We start from the raw sequence: 18,936 nt of genomic DNA, 5'->3' as shown, positions 1-18,936 counted from the left end.
AAACACTGAAGGTAAAATTTTAAAGTTTCCCAAACTGAACAAGTGTCAAAGAGAGTTAAATAATGACAATTCTAAATGATTTTTAAAGCTTCTTTTTTTTAAACATACTCTGTCATTTAGAGCAGTTTTTGGTTGATAGCAAAATTGAGCAGAAGGTACTGAGGTTTCCCATAATGTCTGATCCCGCACATGCACAGCCCCCCATTATCAACACAGTGGTACCCCATTGTATGACAAATCGAAGATTTGAAATATTTGAAATATTCTCTCAAAGTGGCACACTAAATGATATTTTTTTAAAGCTTGTAGCATTTACATTTTTGAGGTTCTCAAAGCTTAAAAGAGCCCTAAGACTTTAAGAAATCCCATATTTTCTGGAGCAATAGGGCTTTTCTTCACAAAGGAACTGTCCAGAAAAAGCTTCAAAATGAAAAGAAAACTGTAGAAACTTGTTTGTTGATGTGGGTGGCAGCTGTTTTGTGGTAGAACCATAGCACAGGATATGGGGTTAGAACTGGGTCATATCATACGCTCAGTTACCATTCTAGTTATGTGATCTTCAGCAAGTGTTTAAATAATCTGACAACTTACTTTCCTCAGAAGCAAAAATAATTGTGCAGTTAATTGAGATGCTATATGCAAAAAGCTATAGGTTACATACATAAAATTAATTATGGTGAAAACAGTAAAATGACAATCTAGTGTGAAAAGAGGTAAGTACCATGGAATCTGCTTTACAACACAAATCTGGATGAAGAGTTGAGAGTCCTAGAAGGACACATACCTGGGAATGACCGTGTTAACTAAAGAAGAAAATCTCTGGCCAAATTAATATGTGGGACCACACTTCCTCTTTTTTTGGTTATCATCTGCTTATTTTTCTTATCATTTTAAGTTTTTATTTAAATTCCAGTTTGTTAACATAGTGTAATATTAGTTTCAAAACACAGTGATATTAGGTACTTCCATACAACACCAAGTGTTCATCATAGCAAGTGTATTCCTTAATCCCCATCGTATCATTTTATTTATTTTTTTCATCATGGTAAGTATATTCTTTAATCCTAATCCTCTATTTCCTCTATCCTCTCCACCCATCTTCCTTCTGGTAACTATCAGTTTGTATTCTATAGTTAAGAATCTGTTTCTTAGTCTGTCTCGGTCTCTCTCTTTTCTCCTTTATTTAAGCTCATTTATTGCTTAAATTCCACATATGAGTAAAATCATATGGTATTTGCCTTTCTCTGACTGACTTATTTCACTTAGCATGATACTCTCTAGCTCCATACATGTTATTACAAATGGCAAGGTTTTATTCTTTTTCATGGCTGAGTAATAGTCCAGTATATATATATATATATGTGTGTGTGTGTGTGTGTGTGTGTGTGTGTACCACATCTTCTTTATCCACTCATCAATGGATACTTGGGCTATTTCTAATAGTTTAGCTATTGTAAATAATTCTGCTATAAACATAGGGGTGCATGTATCCCTTTGAATTAGTGTTTTTGTATTTTTTGGATAAATACCAGTATTGTAATTACTGGATTATAAAGGAGTTGTATTTTTAATTTTTTGAGGAAAAATATTTTCCAGTTTTACACAGTGGCTGCAGTTTTCATTCCCACCAACAGTGTAAGAGGGTTCCTTTTTCTTCACATCCTGACCAATACCTGTTGTTTCTTATGCTTTTAATGTTAGCCATCCAACAGGTATGAGGTTATATCTTATTGTAGTTTTGGTTTGCATTTCCCTGATGATGAGTAATATGGAGCATCTTTCCACATGTCTATTGGTCATCTGTGTCTTGGAAAAATGTCCATGTCTTCTGTCCATTTTTAAACTGGATTACTGTTTTGGAGGGTATTGAGTTGTATCATTTTTTTATACATTTTGTATACTAAACCTTTATAAGTTATATAATTTGCAAATATCTGCTCCTATTTAATAGATTGCCTTTTATTTTTGTTGATTTTTCCTTTGCTGTGCAGAAAATTTTTATTTTGATATAGTCCCAAAAGTTTATTTTTGTTTTTATTTTCCTTGCCTTAGGAGACATATCTAGAAAAATGTTGCTACAGCTGATGTCAGAGAGATTACTATGATTTTCTATCTCACATTTAGGTCTTTCATCCATTTTGAATTTGTTTTTGTATATGGTGTAAGAAAGTGGTCCAGTTTCATTTTTTTACATGTTTTTAGAATAGCTCAAATTAAAATTTTTGTTTCACTAACTTCATTCTCCTTTAACACTGGAAATTTAAATGCGTAAATAAATTATGAAATGGCCATACAACAAAATACTATACAGCTAAGGAAACTAGACAGGGTGTGGAAAGATATAGAGAGAATAAGAGAGGTATTCACAATTCATTTTTAAGGGAAAAACTCCAATCTAACTCTTAATCATGGTTATCCCCAAGTACTGAGATTACAGGTAATTTTTTTCCTTTGCTTTTATTTTTAATTAAAAAAACACTTTTTACTTGTAGGAGAAAACTCATAAAACTCCTTGTTTTTATTTACATCCTAAATTTTACAGAGTGAGGATGTAACCTATGTTATGTAAAACTTCAGGTTTACAGCTCTTTGCAGGGGTGCCTTAAAAGACAACCCACCATTATTTGCATATCTTAGACTTGGGTTTCCCAAAACAACAGCCACTAGCTGCATATGGCTACTTAAATTTAATTTAAATAATTTAATTAACATAAAACTTAATATAATTAAAAATTCAATTCCTCATTCATACTAGTCATATTTCAAGGGCTCAATAGCCACAGGGGGCTTAATGGTTACCATATTTGAAGAGTACATTTCCATAATCACAGAAATTTCCATTAGATTGAGCTATCTTAAACCATAGATTGGGATCTGTATACACAATAAGATACGATTTTTCAATATTATGAATGTGCTTTCTTCTTTTTGCATTTCTGAGCACATGACCTCTTTCATACTCTATCCCTGAGGTATCCTTCTACCTTGGGAAGATAAGTTTTGTTCTATAAAGATGAAGGAGAGAGACCATACAATACTCATTTACCTTCTCATCATAGAAAATAGGATTTTTCAAAAAAACAAGAGCCTTGCAAATCCACCATCTTTGCCTGAAATCATGGTCTTCTCATGTTTTGTAAAGTTACCATTTCTTAGTTGTCAAAGTTAAAATACAAAAACAAAAACTCAAACTCTCTCTTGATCACCTTTGCATAGCCAATACCAATCACACACCAATATCTGATTCTACTTTGCAATTCTTTCTTTTTCTTTTTCTTTCTTTTTTTTTTTTTTTTAGAGAAAGAGAGTAGGGGAGAGGTAGAAGGAGATAGTGAGAGAATCTTAGGCAGGCTCCATGCCCAGCATGGTTGATCTCACAACTCTGAGATCATAACTTGAGCTGGAATCAAAAGATGCTCAACCACTTGAACCACCCAAGTGCCCCTGCAATTATTTCTGTACTGACTCTTCTCTTTGCCCACACTGCCACTGTGTCAGGTCAGATTCTAATTATTTTCACCCGAACCACTGCACAAGCCTAATTAATCACCTACTCATATTTTCTAATTAACCAATCTGCTCACATCACATCCTTATTTAAAATTCTTCAAATGTTTGTGTTGCCTAAATGATAGTGCATACAGAGGAGTGTAGTTCTTGGTAAGAGTAGTGAACAAGCAGGGATGCCTGGGTGGCTTAGTGGTTGAGCATCTGCCTTCTGATCGGGGGGTGATCCCAGGGTTCTGGGATTGAGTCCCACATTGGGGTCCCTGCATGGAGCCTGCTTCTCCCTCTGCCTATGTCTCTTTCTTCTCTCTGTGTCTCTCATTAATAAATAAATGAATTTTTTTTTAAAGAGTAGTGAACAAGCAGAGATCATGCATCTGCTCTTTCCTCAGGAGTGATAAGATGGGGGCTGAGGTTTCCTTGAGAAAAATTCAAAGACACTAAAGTGGTAGGAATAGATAATGCGCAGGGAAGATTCAATAGAAATGGAAAAGTAGGAGCTCTTTATGGAGGCTTGGATCCAATGTAGGACTTGGGGCCAGGGGCTAAAAGACAAGCATGATGGGTTGTGTTTAGTTTGAGTGTGGTTCAGTTTAGGTTGCTAGAATAGTCAGATATTCAGGACAGAAATCCTGGGCAGGAATGATGAAAATGAAAATACTGGTGTGTCTCTTACAGAATGTCTTATTACAGATAATAAGATAAATAGGCAAATTTGTAAATAGGCAAATTTGTAATTAAAATCCATGAGAATAAAGGACATAATTTACACATAACAGCACTATGTAGAACTGTTAATCTATATACAAAATGGTATCTCATCATAAAACAAAATTAAATTCTGTATTTAAGTTTATATTTTTGGTGATGATTGGGAATGAACCAGTATCCACAGCATCCTTCTCTGGGAAAAGTAAAGACTTTTAATATGTGTTTACCTGTTACTTTACACTACCTAATACATTTTTTTAAATTTTTTAAAAATTTTTTAAAATTTATTTATGATAGTCACAGAGAGAGAAAAAGAGGCAGAGACATAGGCAGAGGGAGAAGCAGGCTCCATGCACCGGGAGCCCGATGTGGGATTCGATCCCGGGTCTCCAGGATCGCGCCCTGGGCCAAAGGCAGGCGCCAAACCGCTGTGCCACCCAGGGATCCCAATACATTTTTTGAATCATCTAGTAATTTAGATTCAGATTGCTACTGTGATAATATTATCTGCCTTTATTTTATTTTATGTCATTAATTTTAAATTCTTTCTTAGAAATTTTCTAAAATTTGAGAGACATATTATCAACAAAAATTTATATTTACCTATAAATTCCAGTGAGTTATTTGCTTATTATTGTTTCTATAACAAATGCTATTCTCTTTTTTAAAGAATGTTTTGTTTTGCTGGAAAATAGTCTAAAGTTGTTGGGGTTTTGTTCCAGAAAAGGTTTATGGGGAATAAGCTTCCTGAGTCTTGACATTTCTGAAAGAAAAATGTCTTTATTCTGTCCTTACTCTATACTCACTTGAATGCTAGTTTTTATAGGATATAGAATTCCAGGATAAAAATACTTTCCTCTAAAGACAGTGAAGGATTTGTTCCATTTTCTTTTACAATTTATTGTGAATGATGTTAAGTCTAATACTGGTGTGATCCTTGTTCTTATGTAATTTTTTCCCTTCCTCTAATTTTCTGGAAATGTCCAATCTGAATTTATGTCAAGGTATAGATAACTGTCTTTGTTCTTCCTGCTTGGCACTAAGTGGATCTTTTCAATCTGAAGACTACAATCTTTAACTCTTCACTTTACAGAATCTTCCCTCCATTTTTTAAATGATGATTTTTCTTTATTTCAATTGCTCTCTTTCCTTTTGTGTATTTTCTTGTGCTATATTTTCAAACTTTCCCCCATCACCAGCCTACTTTCTTTTTACTTTTACTTTGCATTCTTATTTACTAGACTTTATCTTTCAGATAATTACTCAATCATATCTAGTATTTGTCTCTTCTATTAAATTTATTGTTTTGCCAAAACTATATATTTTTAAGATTTGTTTATGTATTTATTAGAGGGAGGAAAGGGCAGAGGGAGATGGAAAGGGAGGGAATCCTCAAGCAGATTCCCACTGAGCTTGGAACCTGACATGAGGCTTGATCCGAGGACTCTGAGATCATGACCTGAGCTGAAATCAAGAGCCAGATGTCCAACCAACTAAGCCACCCAGATGCCACACCAAATCTATATTTAATCTCCAAAAAGCCTTTGTTAATCTATGAACGTATCTTTTTTTTTAATATAACAGCCTTTTTGGGTATAGTATTCCCCTTGGGTCATTCCGAGGATATAAGTTTTTAAAATTTCATATTATATTCCTTATGTTATCTGTTTCCTCTGAAGTTAATTCTGCTTCTTAATACTGGCTTATCGATATCAAGGATATGTAGTGATATTTCCTTAGTGGACTCTTTCTTGATCCCTAAATGATCCCTAAATACTATCATTTACGTTTTACATTTAAAAAATTTTTGTGGACCTTAAAGAATAGGAATTATGTTATATATCTACTTCTGAAACTTGGTATTTTTGCTCAATATATTTATAAGATGTATTGATATTGATGAATACATTACTGAAATACATTTGTTTCTCACTACTGCGTTGTATGATCATAGTATCATCCTGTTGTTCATTTTCATGTAGGTTGACACTTGAGGTGTTTTTATCTTTATGTTTTATTACACTTATTTTGCTCTTATATAAAAAATAGCTCATTGACCAGTCTGTAATAGATTTCTTCTATTATCAATACACATCACAATTCACTTTTTACAAAAGATTATTTCTAGTCACAAATATTTACAATGATATTTAGAGTCATGTTAAATTTATTATAGGAGTAAAATCCTTTAGATTTTTTAAATCAAGCTGAAAAGAGATCTTTAAAGAAAATAATAAATTTACAAAAGAGCTAAAAGACTTCCAGTTCAGCCTTTTTTTTGTCATGTAAAAATTTTATTTATGGGTTTTATATCCAGTATTTATTGAAGCTAAGAAAAGTGGGATTCATGAAATAATTTTACTTTATTTTAATTATTTTAATTGATGCTAATCCTTGGTTCTTTGTATTTTACTTTTTCAAAGTAACAAAGAACTTAACGATCTTTCACTGTCATATTTCAAGCTATATAAATAAGATAGAAGTAATTTTATGTTTCTTAAAGTAGTAGGTATATACAGACAATTTTCTTATCACCCAAGAGATAAGAACAGTCAACTTTTCTTCCTCTTGACTTACCTGACATACCTGTTTCAATTGCACCAGCCAGGTAGAACACGGTAAGCGCTGCCACCTGAGCCTAGTTTCATTTGGCATTTAAAAACTAACCAGGAAAAGACATTGCTCAAAAATTATTTTGGCACAAACATTCAGTACTCTTTTCTGCTAGATAAATCAGACCAAAAATAAGTCGAAAGCAACTAGTGACCTGTGATGACATTATTCAATATAATATTAGAGATTCAAGAAGGGATTGATTTGTAGTCTGTTCTTACCTTAGCGTTTTGGATGCAGGGACAGAGGGCCCAAGCTGCGCTGGCCTTCACATCTGGATGAGGATTTTTCAGCAGGGACCATAGCAAACGAACTCCATCTAATCGATCAATTATTCTAATGTGAGACCAAAAACAGAAGTATAAACTGTAATTAGTATTTAGGAATGAAACTTAAGTGGCCTATCTATCCACACAACTCTAATTATTTTTCTCCTTGTGACATTTGGCTTAGATTTTTTTTTTTTCAAAACTAACAACAGCCGGGGAGTCTGGGTGGCTCAGTGGGTTAAGCAGCCAAATCTTGGTTTCAGCTTGGTTTTAATCTCAGGGTCCTGAGTTCAGGCCCCATGTTGGGCTCCACCCTGGATGTGGAGCCTACTTAAAAAAAAACTTTAACAGCAGGAATAGAATGTGCTACTAAACTGTAAGCTCTCTGATTTCAGTTTTAAATTCATGACACAGAAAGCAAGCTCTGGGATAATTATGATTCACGCAAATGTAAAATCAAGCCATGTAATTTTTTAATGAGTTGTACACAGACTGTTACCTAAATGTCAAAATACTAGTTCCTTTATATAGTAACATCTATATACTTTCCAAAACAAATATTTATGCCTGAAAACTGTGAAGTTACCTTTTTTATTTGGTCTACCCTTAATTGACTTACCTTACTATATGACATATTTTAAACTCTGCCAGTCCTAATCTAGCATTAGGAATTAAAATCATTACACCACAGTGCACCCTTTGTTAGGCATGGATAACACGTAACTTGTTTTCCATGTGCTCCCTTCTCAGCAAGACTAACATTGCAGACTGTGTTATAATTACTTAAACACACTGTAATCAAAATATCTTCATGACTAGCTGAAAAATGAATTATCATCAGAGTCATCTCTACACCATCTGTCTTCTGTTTATATATCAATCAGTCCAGGGAGCATAACCTTGCATTAAGGTCCATTGAGTACACTTGCAGTTGAGAAGATGGCCAAACAAAACTTAATATCCTTTACAAACATGGCTTTGTTCAGAAAGATATGTTAAACTCAAAACAGATGAAAAAAGATAAAGAACATCAAAACTCCTTTGATTTTTAATCTTGAGTAAAACACATGTAGTATTTAGCCACAGACAGAATAAATACTACTAGTTTAGAAGACCATTCAAATTATCTCTTGAAAACTGACATAAAGACAACTACATATCATATTGGAGATGAGTTGGCCAGGAAAAAAAAAATTATTTCAACTGGTCCAAATATGATACCAGGCTTGCATAACCTTATAAAATAGCTGGTAATGCAAACAGCCTGTAGTAAGATACAAATTGTCTCTTTAGAAAATGACTTTTAATAAGAAAGAAGCACACTGAGAAAGTATTTTAACACAAAGTTTAACTAAATAGCTTTCCAAACTGTAAAGCTCTCTGTCGATATCATGCTGAGAGAAAAAGTTTTATTTCTCAACTGATGGAAAATGTAAAGAAAGATACCAAGCACTTCATAATGAATGATTTACTTTACAAAATTAAACAATCTTACTGCCTTACATATGCCACTGAAAGCATAATTGATACTAATCCTTGGGTCTATTTTTTTCACATGCAATTAATTTCTCAGTGAACAATAGGTCTGTCCTACCCTCTTGCAAATGTAGCAGTAAAATTTGCATTGGTAATATTTAACTGGACAGTGCTGGACATAACTTGACATTAGAGCAGAAATCATTTGCATGGCACATCTTTTCAGGTTTCTTTTAAAGGGATAATTCGGTGTGTTCTGGACTCCCACCCCTCTGACAAAATTTCACAATTAGCTATAAAAATTCACTATTAATTATAAAACTACATCTATTGTCCCTAATCATCACCCAAAACCTTAGGCAATTAATTCATTAGCTGCTTAGTTGTAACAGATGAGGATTGTGGCTTCATCACTGGTGCCTTAGAAGACTCAGCACAGGGGATCCCTGGGTGGTGCAGCGGTTTGGCACCTGCCTTTGGCCCAGGGTGCAATTCTGGAGACCCAGGATCAAATCCCACGTCAGGCTCCCGGTGCATGGAGCCTGCTTCTCCCTCTGCCTGTGTCTCTGCCTCTCTCTCTCTCTCTCTGTATGACTATCATAAATTAAAAAAAAAAAAGAAGACTCAGCACAGCACAGAGTAATAACCTTAGATGAGGGGAAACGTGATTGACACACATTTGCAAGCACAGGAACTAACAAAGTCAGGCGGTAGCAGACTATAGGATTTAACTGGCCCTCCCAACTCCCTCATTCTCTGTATCAAGTTATTTACTGCTGATTTTTACTTCACAATAAGTCAAGTATCAGGGCGCCTGGATGGCTCAATTGGATGAGTGTCTGACTCTTGATTTTGGCTCAGGTCAAGATCTCAGGGTGATAAGATTGAGCCCAGGTCAGACCCACACTCAGCACAGTGTCTGTGAGTCTGCCTGAGATCTCCTCCCCCTTTGTCCCTCCCCCTGCCCCCCTGCACATGGTCTATCTCAAATAAATAAAATCTTAAAAAAAGCGCCAAGTATGTGCCCTTACTTCCCCCTTCCACCTGCCAGCGCCCTAATTCTGATCTTTACCACATCATATCAGGATGGCTATTGTAGCTGCACCCTTGGTTTGGGGTCTTCAATTTCTCTCAATTCTATCCATCCTATAATTCCTGTGAAATTGATCTTCCTAAAGGACCTTTTGGAGCTTCTGTAGTGGCTCCTTGAGAGCAGGTCCCCAGGTTTATTCAGTCTGTTCATCACACCACCTCGCACATTTAATCAATGCCTGCAATTCCCGGAGAAACTTTCCAATGGCTTCCCATTACCCCTGTGGTATTAAAACCCTGATTCCTGAACTCAGTAGTTATCATTTTCAATAAGCTGATTTATTCTTCCCAATTTCCTATATTTGGGCATTTGCTTATAAAACTCTTGTGCCATCCACGAAACACTAAGTGCTAAGCATACAGAAATAACATATACAGTCAACTCTCGTTACTTGGGGGGTAGTTATGTTCTATAAAGTCATTGCAAACAGGGAATTAATCAACACTGAACCATTGCTCCTGGTTCTCCCAGGGAGAAATACAATTGTCCCTGAGAGCCTCTGTTCAGAACATTTTTGTCAAATGATCTATAACCATGTTCTATGTGTGTTTCTGTTTAAAGCACCTTGTTTAATATATATTGTTGATTCATTAACATTGAACCAGCCCGGGATCCCTGGGTGGCGCAGTGGTTTGGCGCCTGCCTTTGGCCCAGGGCGCGATCCTGGAGACCCGGAATCGAATCCCACGTCGGGCTCCCGGTGCATGGAGCCTGCTTCTCCCTCTGCCTGTGTCTCTGCCTCTCTCTCTCTCTGTGACTATCATAAATAAATAAAAAAAGAAAAAAAAATTAAAAAAAAAAAAAAAAAACATTGAACCAGCCCATGGCCAGCAGCACTGCCATTCATCCTGAGCAAAGCTTCCTAACACCTGTAGTTTCTGTGTAAGGCATGTTATAATCTTCTTGCGCTTGGGAACATTAGACCAGATGGCTCTTTCCCTCTGCTTAGGGACCATGTTAAGCAGCAACATAACCAACTCAAAACACAAAAATGTGAAGCATGTGGCATGACACAGGTTGTAAAAAAAGATGCTTGTTTACAGTAGAAGAGCTGAAACAAGAAGACAGAGCCTGGCCCTCTGTTCAGTATCGGCTGAACAGGTGCATGAGGTGACTTAAACTGTTCCTGCTCTGTGCATGTCTGTGAATGACAGCAAAAGTGCTGTACTGCTTTGGAGGTTACAAATAAATTTTAGCAGGGATGTGAAGTCACAAACATGGAATCTACAAATAGGATTTTAACTGTCCTTCAGGAAAGTACAGTCTAGTGAGGGAGATAAACCGTTATAATCCATTATGATAAATACAGTAGATGGGTGCATGGGGTTCCATATGAACACAAAGAGGACACAATAGTTTACTGACAGGCTACAGAAAGTCTCTCAACTGTGAGCCTTTCCCTATACCAGATCCAAAACAAGATAGTCTTTGCTCCATGAATCTAAAATCTCTCCCAACACAAATACATTCATTTCTAACCTCATTCTTTCAAAGTACATGTTCAAGTTCTAAATCTAACCATTGGAATAATCTTCCATTTGAAAGTCGAAGGTGCGTTTTCATAAAATTTCTTTGAACTTTATCGCTTTTTGCATATACAGCAATGGGTTTATAGGTAGCATTAGTTTACACCCACAGGCCATTGCAAATGGGTTTATCTCCTTTTGTATAGTTTTTTAAATCTGATTAGCAGCTTGTTCTGAATTCGTTTTCAGTAGTAAGTAAGCTCTTCTCATTTTGATTATCAATTGAATTTTACATTAATTCTTTGACATTATAAACACAAAACTGAATTGTGTTTTCAAAATCTTCAACTTTATCGTAGAAGTCAAACTGTGTGGCTGGCAAAATAATAGTTCTAGAAAGATGAATACATATTCATACTCTATTAAACAAACCCAAACAAACTAAAAATGATGTAGCTGCTTGTTATGTTTCTTAGGGGTTTTTGTTGTTGTTGTTATGGTAACATTTGCCAAGATTGTTAAGAAGGTTGGCTGGCTTGCCTGCCCACTGAGGACATGTATATCAACAAAAGTGAAGTGTCTGTGCCCACAGAGTAGGCATAGCCAAGGTTGTAGAGTTTCTTTCTGGCAATGTCAACAGAACTATATTGAAACCATAATTTTACATGATTTCTAAAAATCTCACAATTTTCACTGAAAAGTACACTGGTAAATATTATTATCTCGTGATGGCTCACAATAAAGGTGGTTGACCTGAGAGAACATGTTATTCTTACACCTTGTTAGAGGATGCAACTGAAATCTATAGATTTTAAAATCAAGTTGGCAACTCAGTAAAAATGGAAACATGAAAAGGATGTCAGAATTAAGTGGTCAGGGACACCTGGGTGGCACAGTGTTTGAGCATCTGCCTTTGGCTCAGATAGTGACCCCAGAGTCCTGGGATCGAGTCCCATATTGGATTCCTCGCAGGGAGCCTACTTCTCCCTCTGCCTGTGTCTCTGCCTCTCTCTATCTCTCATGAATAAATAAATAAAACCTTAAAAAAAAAGAATTAAATGGTCACCGATGAAAAGCTACAATTAGAAAAGAATTTTACTTTTTTATAATGATTCTCAATGTTTTTATGTTTATCTCTCTAAATATTAGAGATTCTACGGGAGACCAAATTTGAAGAAAAAAAGTGAACATGACAAACTCTGGAAAGTTATGTCCCAGAATTTCTTGGCCCTGGTAGTATAGAATGATAACCTATCCTTTTATAGTTGTGTAAACAATATGATTAGAAAAGTCCCAGAAACATTTTCTCAGGGGAAAAAAAAATCATTCTTACAGTAAATATTAAGAGAGTGCCCACTAGGTGCCAGGTAATTTTTGAGGCACTGGGGATATTTCCACCTTGAAAGCAAACTGAAATCCCTGCTCTCATGGAGCTAATATTCTTTTGGGAAAAGACACAGAATAAAAGAGCAACCTGGCACATTATATGAACTATTAAAGTGACTGGAAAAAAAATAAACCAGAGAAGTGTGGTGGGATAGACGAGTGGCGGGGGGGCGGTGCAAGGAGGCTGTCCATGCAACAGTAACATGCGGCAGTACCCCTGCAGGGGTGAGAGAAGCTAGCACAGGGCTACAGAAAACAGTGTTCTGGTACCTAGTGCAGTCCCTGGCATGAAGAACTAGTCATTTTCAGTAAACACTAAATGAAAGTTACTCAGTAGTTGTTACATGCATACAATATTAATATTGGATCCTAGAGAACATATACTCCAACACTTTTATTACCCAATGAGAAAGCAGAAGTAGAGTGCCTAACCAACTCTGTATGATATGTGGTATGTTGGTTGGATATGCAAATAAAACATAATTTATTTTTTCTTTCTTCCCTGGAAAAAAAAAAAAGCATGATTTAGATGAGTGTGTGAAAAGCAGCTGAGGCATGGCTTGCCCAAAAGAGAGAGCAAAATGGACCAACACAAATATTAATACTTATGGTTACCACAATGACAAGACACCCATTCCATTCACTACCCCTTCTGTTTTATAATCTGCCTTTTTAATTCAATATATGTAATGGAGCTTCTGTGTCAATGAATGCAAATGAACGTAGATTCATAGTAATCATTTTAATGACAAGTATTGCTATATTGATGTACCATAATATAGTTAACTGATCCTTTATTAATTGAAATTAGGTTCTTTCTGGTTTTGCAAAATAATAAAAATAACATTGCAAAGGCCATCCTTGCATTCTTTTGCAATGCACTGATTATTTTCTAAGGACACATACTGAGAAATGGAATTGCTCAGTAAAGATTTTGTATATTTTAATTTTTAATACACAATAGCAGACTATTCTCCATAAAAGTTATGTCAATTTGATTCCACATACACAGATCATAAGACTACCAGCCACCAGCAACAGCAACTATCTTAATTTTGTCTCTACATGCAAAAACTTTAATTTTTCACCTTAATTCTTTTTCTCCTTCATTATGGAATATTTCAAACATACTTAGTTTTTAATGGTAAATAAACATGAATAACACACAACTTTCAAAACCTCATTGCCAGTGTCATCTATCAGTATAAATGTGTGTTTATTTTTTCTAAACCATTTGTAAGTGAATTAGAGAAATAATATAATTCGCAGCTAAAATTTCAAGAAGGTCCTATCCTAACAACATCTTCCCTACCTTAAAGTTTTAGCATCTATTAATTATCCTTGCCTAAAATAATTATTTTATTGGGAGTTAGAGTAAACAAAATTAAAAAAACCACTACATTCATTGACTGAATTCTTTAATAAAGAGAGCTTCCTCTCATCACCTAGGGGCTCAGTTATCCTACAGAAAAGCAGAGTAAGTTTAATCTATTCCCTTTAACCACTAATTTGTTGAGTAAGAAGTTACTATACTGGTTATTTCCAGTGGAAGAGGAAATTTTTCTTCTCTTTCATTTTCATTCTTCCTCAGTATTTAAAATCCTGTGTAATTAGATCTATCAATTATTTTCTTTATGATTTTGATCTTTTACTTATGCTTAGAATAGCCATCCACACCCCCAGATAGTAAAACTTGAATATTTCTTTTGTTCTCTTATAATATACTTTGCTGGGCAGCCCTGGTGGCTCAGTGGTTTAGTGCCGCCTGCAGCCCAGGGTGTGATCCTGGAGACCCTGGATCGAGTCCCACATCGGGCTCTCAGAATGGAGCCTGCTTCTCTCTCTGCCTGTGTCTCTGCCTCTCTCTCTCCTCTCTGTGTATTCTCATGAATAAATAAATAAAAATCTTTAAAAAATATATACTTTGCTTATACTTAAATATGTTAATTACCTGAATTGTCTATAAGAAGGAAGTAGAGATCCAGCTTTTTTATGGTCATTCTGTGATAGTATACTAAAATTTAAAAAAATATTAAGTATGGTGGATCTGTTTCCTCAGGCAATGGACATAAAAGCAAAACTGAATATTGCAACTACATCAAACTAAAAAGCTTTTGTACAACAAAGGGAACTATCAATAAAATAAAAAGACAACCTACTAAATAAGAAAAAACCACGTCTGATAAGGGATTAATAACAAAATATTTAAAGAATACAATTCAGGGATCCCTGGGTGGCGCAGCGGTTTGGCGCCTGCCTTTGGCCCAGGGCGCGATCCTGGAGATCCGGGATCGAATCCCGCATCGGGCTCCCGGTGCATGGAGCCTGCTTCTCCCTCTGCCTGTCTCTCTTTCTCTCCCTCTCTCTGTGACTATCATAAATAAATAAAAAAAAATTAAAAAAAAAGAATACAATTCAACACTGAAGCCCACAAATAATCTGATTAAAAATAGGCACAGTACCTGAAAAAGGATATTTCCAAAGATATCCGGATGGCCAAGAGACACATGAAAAGATTTTCAACATCACCTACCACCAGAGAGATGCAAGTCGAAACCACAATGACATGTAACCTCATATCAGTCATAATATCCTAAATTTTGATATGTAGTTATATAGTTATATATAGATATATTTATTTAGCCTATCTAATTTATTCCATTTATCTGTCCATACTTGCACGATTCTTGTTTTCTTTTCTTTTCTTTTCTTTTCTTTTCTCTTCTTTTTTTTTAGAGAAGGAGAGAGCAGGGGTACGAGCAGAGAAAGAGGGAGAGAGAGAATCTTAAGTAGGCTCCATACCCAGTGAGAAGCCGAACATGGGGTCAGCCTCATAACCCTGAGATCATGACCTGAAGTGAAATCAAGAGTCAGACATTTAACCCACTGAGCCACCTAGGTGCTCCTAATTGTTTGTTTTTAATAGTATGGGTAGGAGCTCTAAAGACTGAACAATAATCTGCCAATTGGATACCCTTTAATTGTATAAAATAATTTGTTGTTGCCTGATTAAGAGGCATTTATATAATTTGACTTAGATTATGTATTTTTCAAAAATGTTTATAATTGGTTTCAAAAGAAAGAAAATTCTGCAACCAGAGACACGAAAACTATTGTAAAAAAGACCAAGTGGAAAAGCTAGACTTGAAAACTGCAGTATGAGAAAGGAAGAATTTATTAGATGGGCTTAACAACAAACTGAAATTAGTAGAGAAAGGAATATATGAATTTAAAGAAAAGGCATCCAAACTGAAACATAAGGAGAAAAAATGAAAAAATAAGAGTTCAATGTCTGTGGAATATTATTAAATAAAACAGCATGTGCAAATTGGAATTTCAGGAAAAAAAGAGGGAAAGAGAGAATGAGACCAAAGAATATATGCAAAGACAATGACTGAAGTCTTTCTAAAATTGATGGAAGACATTAATCCATAGGTCTGAGAAGCTCAGTGAACCCTAAACAGAAAAAAATACAAAGAAAACTACACCTTAAGCATTTCATAATCAAACTGCTGAAATCCAAAGCTAAGAAGCAGGTCTTAAAGCCAGCTAAAGAAAAGACACATCGGGTATAGGGAATTAAAATAAAAACAAAATCTGACTTCTCACAATAAACAATGAAAACAAAAAGACAAGAAAATAGCATTTATAATGTGCTGGAATAAAAATGCTGTTCATCTAGACTTCTAAACCAAGTAAAAATATCTTTCAAAAATAATGATACAGCCCCTTCCCTGTGCCCCCGGAATAATTCAGCCCCAAAATCATTATGTGTGGGAGAACAATGTAGGGACCACAGTAGAAGGTAAAGTGCTTTAGTGGCCCTGCATGGGGTATTAAAGCCCAAGAAGATGAAGAAGGAATCTCTACATGCAGGATAAAGCAGGAATGTGGTATCCAGTTCTAAATCAGAGCAGCCCCTAGGAGTACAACTCAAGTGGGGAGGTGGAACCCTTGCAAAAAGAGAGCCCCTCGAGAATCAGCCTGTTGTGTAATGATGAGCCTGAACAGGGTGCGAAGTCTGGCTCGGGAAATAAGAGACTAAGCAGTATGAAGAGTGAAAGGGAAAGGTGGTCCAGCATGGGGTACCAGAGCTTGAATAGGATAAAGACAGCATAGCATGCAGGCACCTGGGCATTCTGGCATGTTGAATCAGAGCCAAAGCAGAATGAGAACAGCATCTGCAAAGGGGACAGGATAGGGGTGAACATGGAGGACAGGTTATATACAGGGAGGGAAGTCTGATAAGTATAGATGGGAATCAGTTTCTTATTGTCAATGGAAGAAATTACAAATACTGACAGAAAACTAGAAACAAATTTATAACTGTAGTGAACAATTTTAGCACCTCTTTCTCAGGGGTAATAGAATAGGAAAAAAAATTGTAAAGATACAGAAGACTGAACAACACACTTAACCAACATGACCTAATCAACATTTTAAAAACACTACAACTGCAGAATGCACATGCAAAATCCCATGCAAAGAGAATATTTACAAAAATGGACCACATGGCCAGACCATAAAGCTAAATGTGGAAAAGTTAAAATCTCAGTGAATATCATCTCTGACATGGTCTTAAATTACAAATCAAGCATGATATGGTTTCTGGAAAATACTCAAATTTTTGGAAATTAAGCAACACCTGTAAATAACCCTTGGGCCAAAGGGAAGTCACAAAGAAATTCAGGAAATATTTTGAATCAAACAAAAAGAAACCGTATTTGTGGGATGTGCTAAAATGGTACTGAGAGGGAAATATATAATAGCTTTAAATGCCCACAGTGGCAAAGAATGGACCTGTAATGTAAACTATCACAGCTTTTACTTCAAGAGAGCAGAAAAAGCAAAAACTTAAACCTGAGATGAGTAAAATAAAATAATAAAAAGAAGATGAATAATACTGATAATCCACTAAAGTAACAGTTGACAAACTTCTTATGAAAGGAGACAACAGTGAGTATTGTAGGCTTTGGAGGCAGCATATGATCTCTGTTGCATAGTCTTTGTTTTGTAAATATTTAACATGTAAAAACCATTTTTAACTCACATGTTATTAAAAATGGTCCTTGAGCTGCATCAGGGACTGATAAAAAAAGAGACACAAAAAGAGAGAGAACACATATTACTATCATTACAGAACGTACAACTGATAAAACGATAAAAATAATAATACAAGGACATTATAAATAACTTTGTGCCAATTAACTGAACTTAAATGAAAACAAATATATTGAGAGAAACAAATGACATAATTGGTCCAAAAAGACATGGAAAATCTAAACAGTACCATATTTATTAAAGACACATAATTACCTTTAACACCATCAGATACAAATAAATCATCATCAACAAAAGTCCTTTCCACAAAGAACTCCAAGTCCAGATGGTTTTGCTGGTGAATTCTATCAAACATTTAAGATATAATCCTACACAAATTCTATTTGAAAACAGAAAGGAAAGATGATCTTTTGACTTGTTTATAGGGCCAGCATAATCCATATGCTAAAACTCGACAAAAATATTACAAGAAGAATATAAACCAACATACCTCATCAATATAAACATAGAATATGAAACACCAGCTAATAAAATCCAAGAATAAATGAAAAGGGTAATATAACATGCTCAGTGATTTTACCCAAAAAATGGAAGGTTGACTCAATCTTTGACTCAACCTTCAAAAATCAATTCATGAAATTCACCTTGTTGTTAATAGAACAAAGAAAATTTATCTGATACTCTCAAAAGCTGTAGAAAAAGCATTTTACAAAATTCAAAACCTATTTATGATTTAAAAAACAAACTCCAAAACAAACTGGGAATAAATGAACTTCCTCAATCTGATAAAGGGCATCCACAAAAAACCTACAACTAGTAGCATACATAACAGTAAGAAATGGAATGTTTTCTCCCCAAGTTCAGGACAGCACACAGATGTATGTGCTCACCTCACTGTAACAGAGGTCCTGGCCTGTTCAACAAAGGAAAAGAAATAAAAAGCATAAAGATTGGGGGAAAAGAGTAAATTCTCATTATTTGCAGATAACATAATTCTATATGTAAAAAACCCTTAAAAAATCTATAAAAATTTATTAGAAAGAATAAAGTTAACAAGGTTGTAAGAATACTCAAAGATATACTTGAATATATACAACTATATTAAACAGTCACTGAAATTAAAGAAGACCTAAATAAATGGAGACATATGCCATATTAGTGGATTGGCAGTCTCAATATTATTAGGATTTCCACTCTCCCAAATTGACTAGATAGGTTCCTAACAACATTTATTAAGTGTTAAAATAACCTATTATTTTGAACAAAAAAAGTCAGACAAAACAAATACATACTATGCTTCCATTTGTTTCCAAGTAGAGACAGGACTGAGCTATACAAGGAGGCATTCTCAAGA

The 18,936-nt window shown here is 35.2% G+C and overlaps 1 protein-coding gene and 1 long non-coding RNA gene across 18 annotated transcripts in view; one reads left to right on the top strand and one right to left on the bottom strand.

Annotated features, from left to right (window-relative positions):
- Window positions 1–18,936, bottom strand: part of LOC144309457 (outer dynein arm-docking complex subunit 2-like) — a 271,308-nt gene that overhangs the window by 125,057 nt on the left and 127,315 nt on the right. For all 17 annotated transcript variants that reach the window (XR_013375451.1, XM_077890518.1, XM_077890512.1 and 14 more), the window contains one exon: window positions 7,053–7,167. Coding sequence is in view for 16 of the 17 variants with exons in the window: in XM_077890518.1 (XP_077746644.1) it covers window positions 7,053–7,167 (115 nt within the window). In the remaining variant the exon portion in view is untranslated. The remainder of the gene's footprint in view (window positions 1–7,052; window positions 7,168–18,936) is intronic.
- Window positions 1–18,936, top strand: part of LOC144309462 (uncharacterized) — a 186,917-nt gene that overhangs the window by 146,866 nt on the left and 21,115 nt on the right. The gene's annotated exons all lie outside the window — the stretch shown is intronic.

The sequence above is a fragment of the Canis aureus genome, unplaced genomic scaffold (genome assembly GCF_053574225.1).
Source record: "Canis aureus isolate CA01 unplaced genomic scaffold, VMU_Caureus_v.1.0 NW_027326411.1_RagTag, whole genome shotgun sequence".
NCBI lineage: Eukaryota > Metazoa > Chordata > Mammalia > Carnivora > Canidae > Canis > Canis aureus.
Note: the sequence above shows the minus strand (reverse complement) of the source record. Positions and strands in the feature narration are given on the sequence as shown.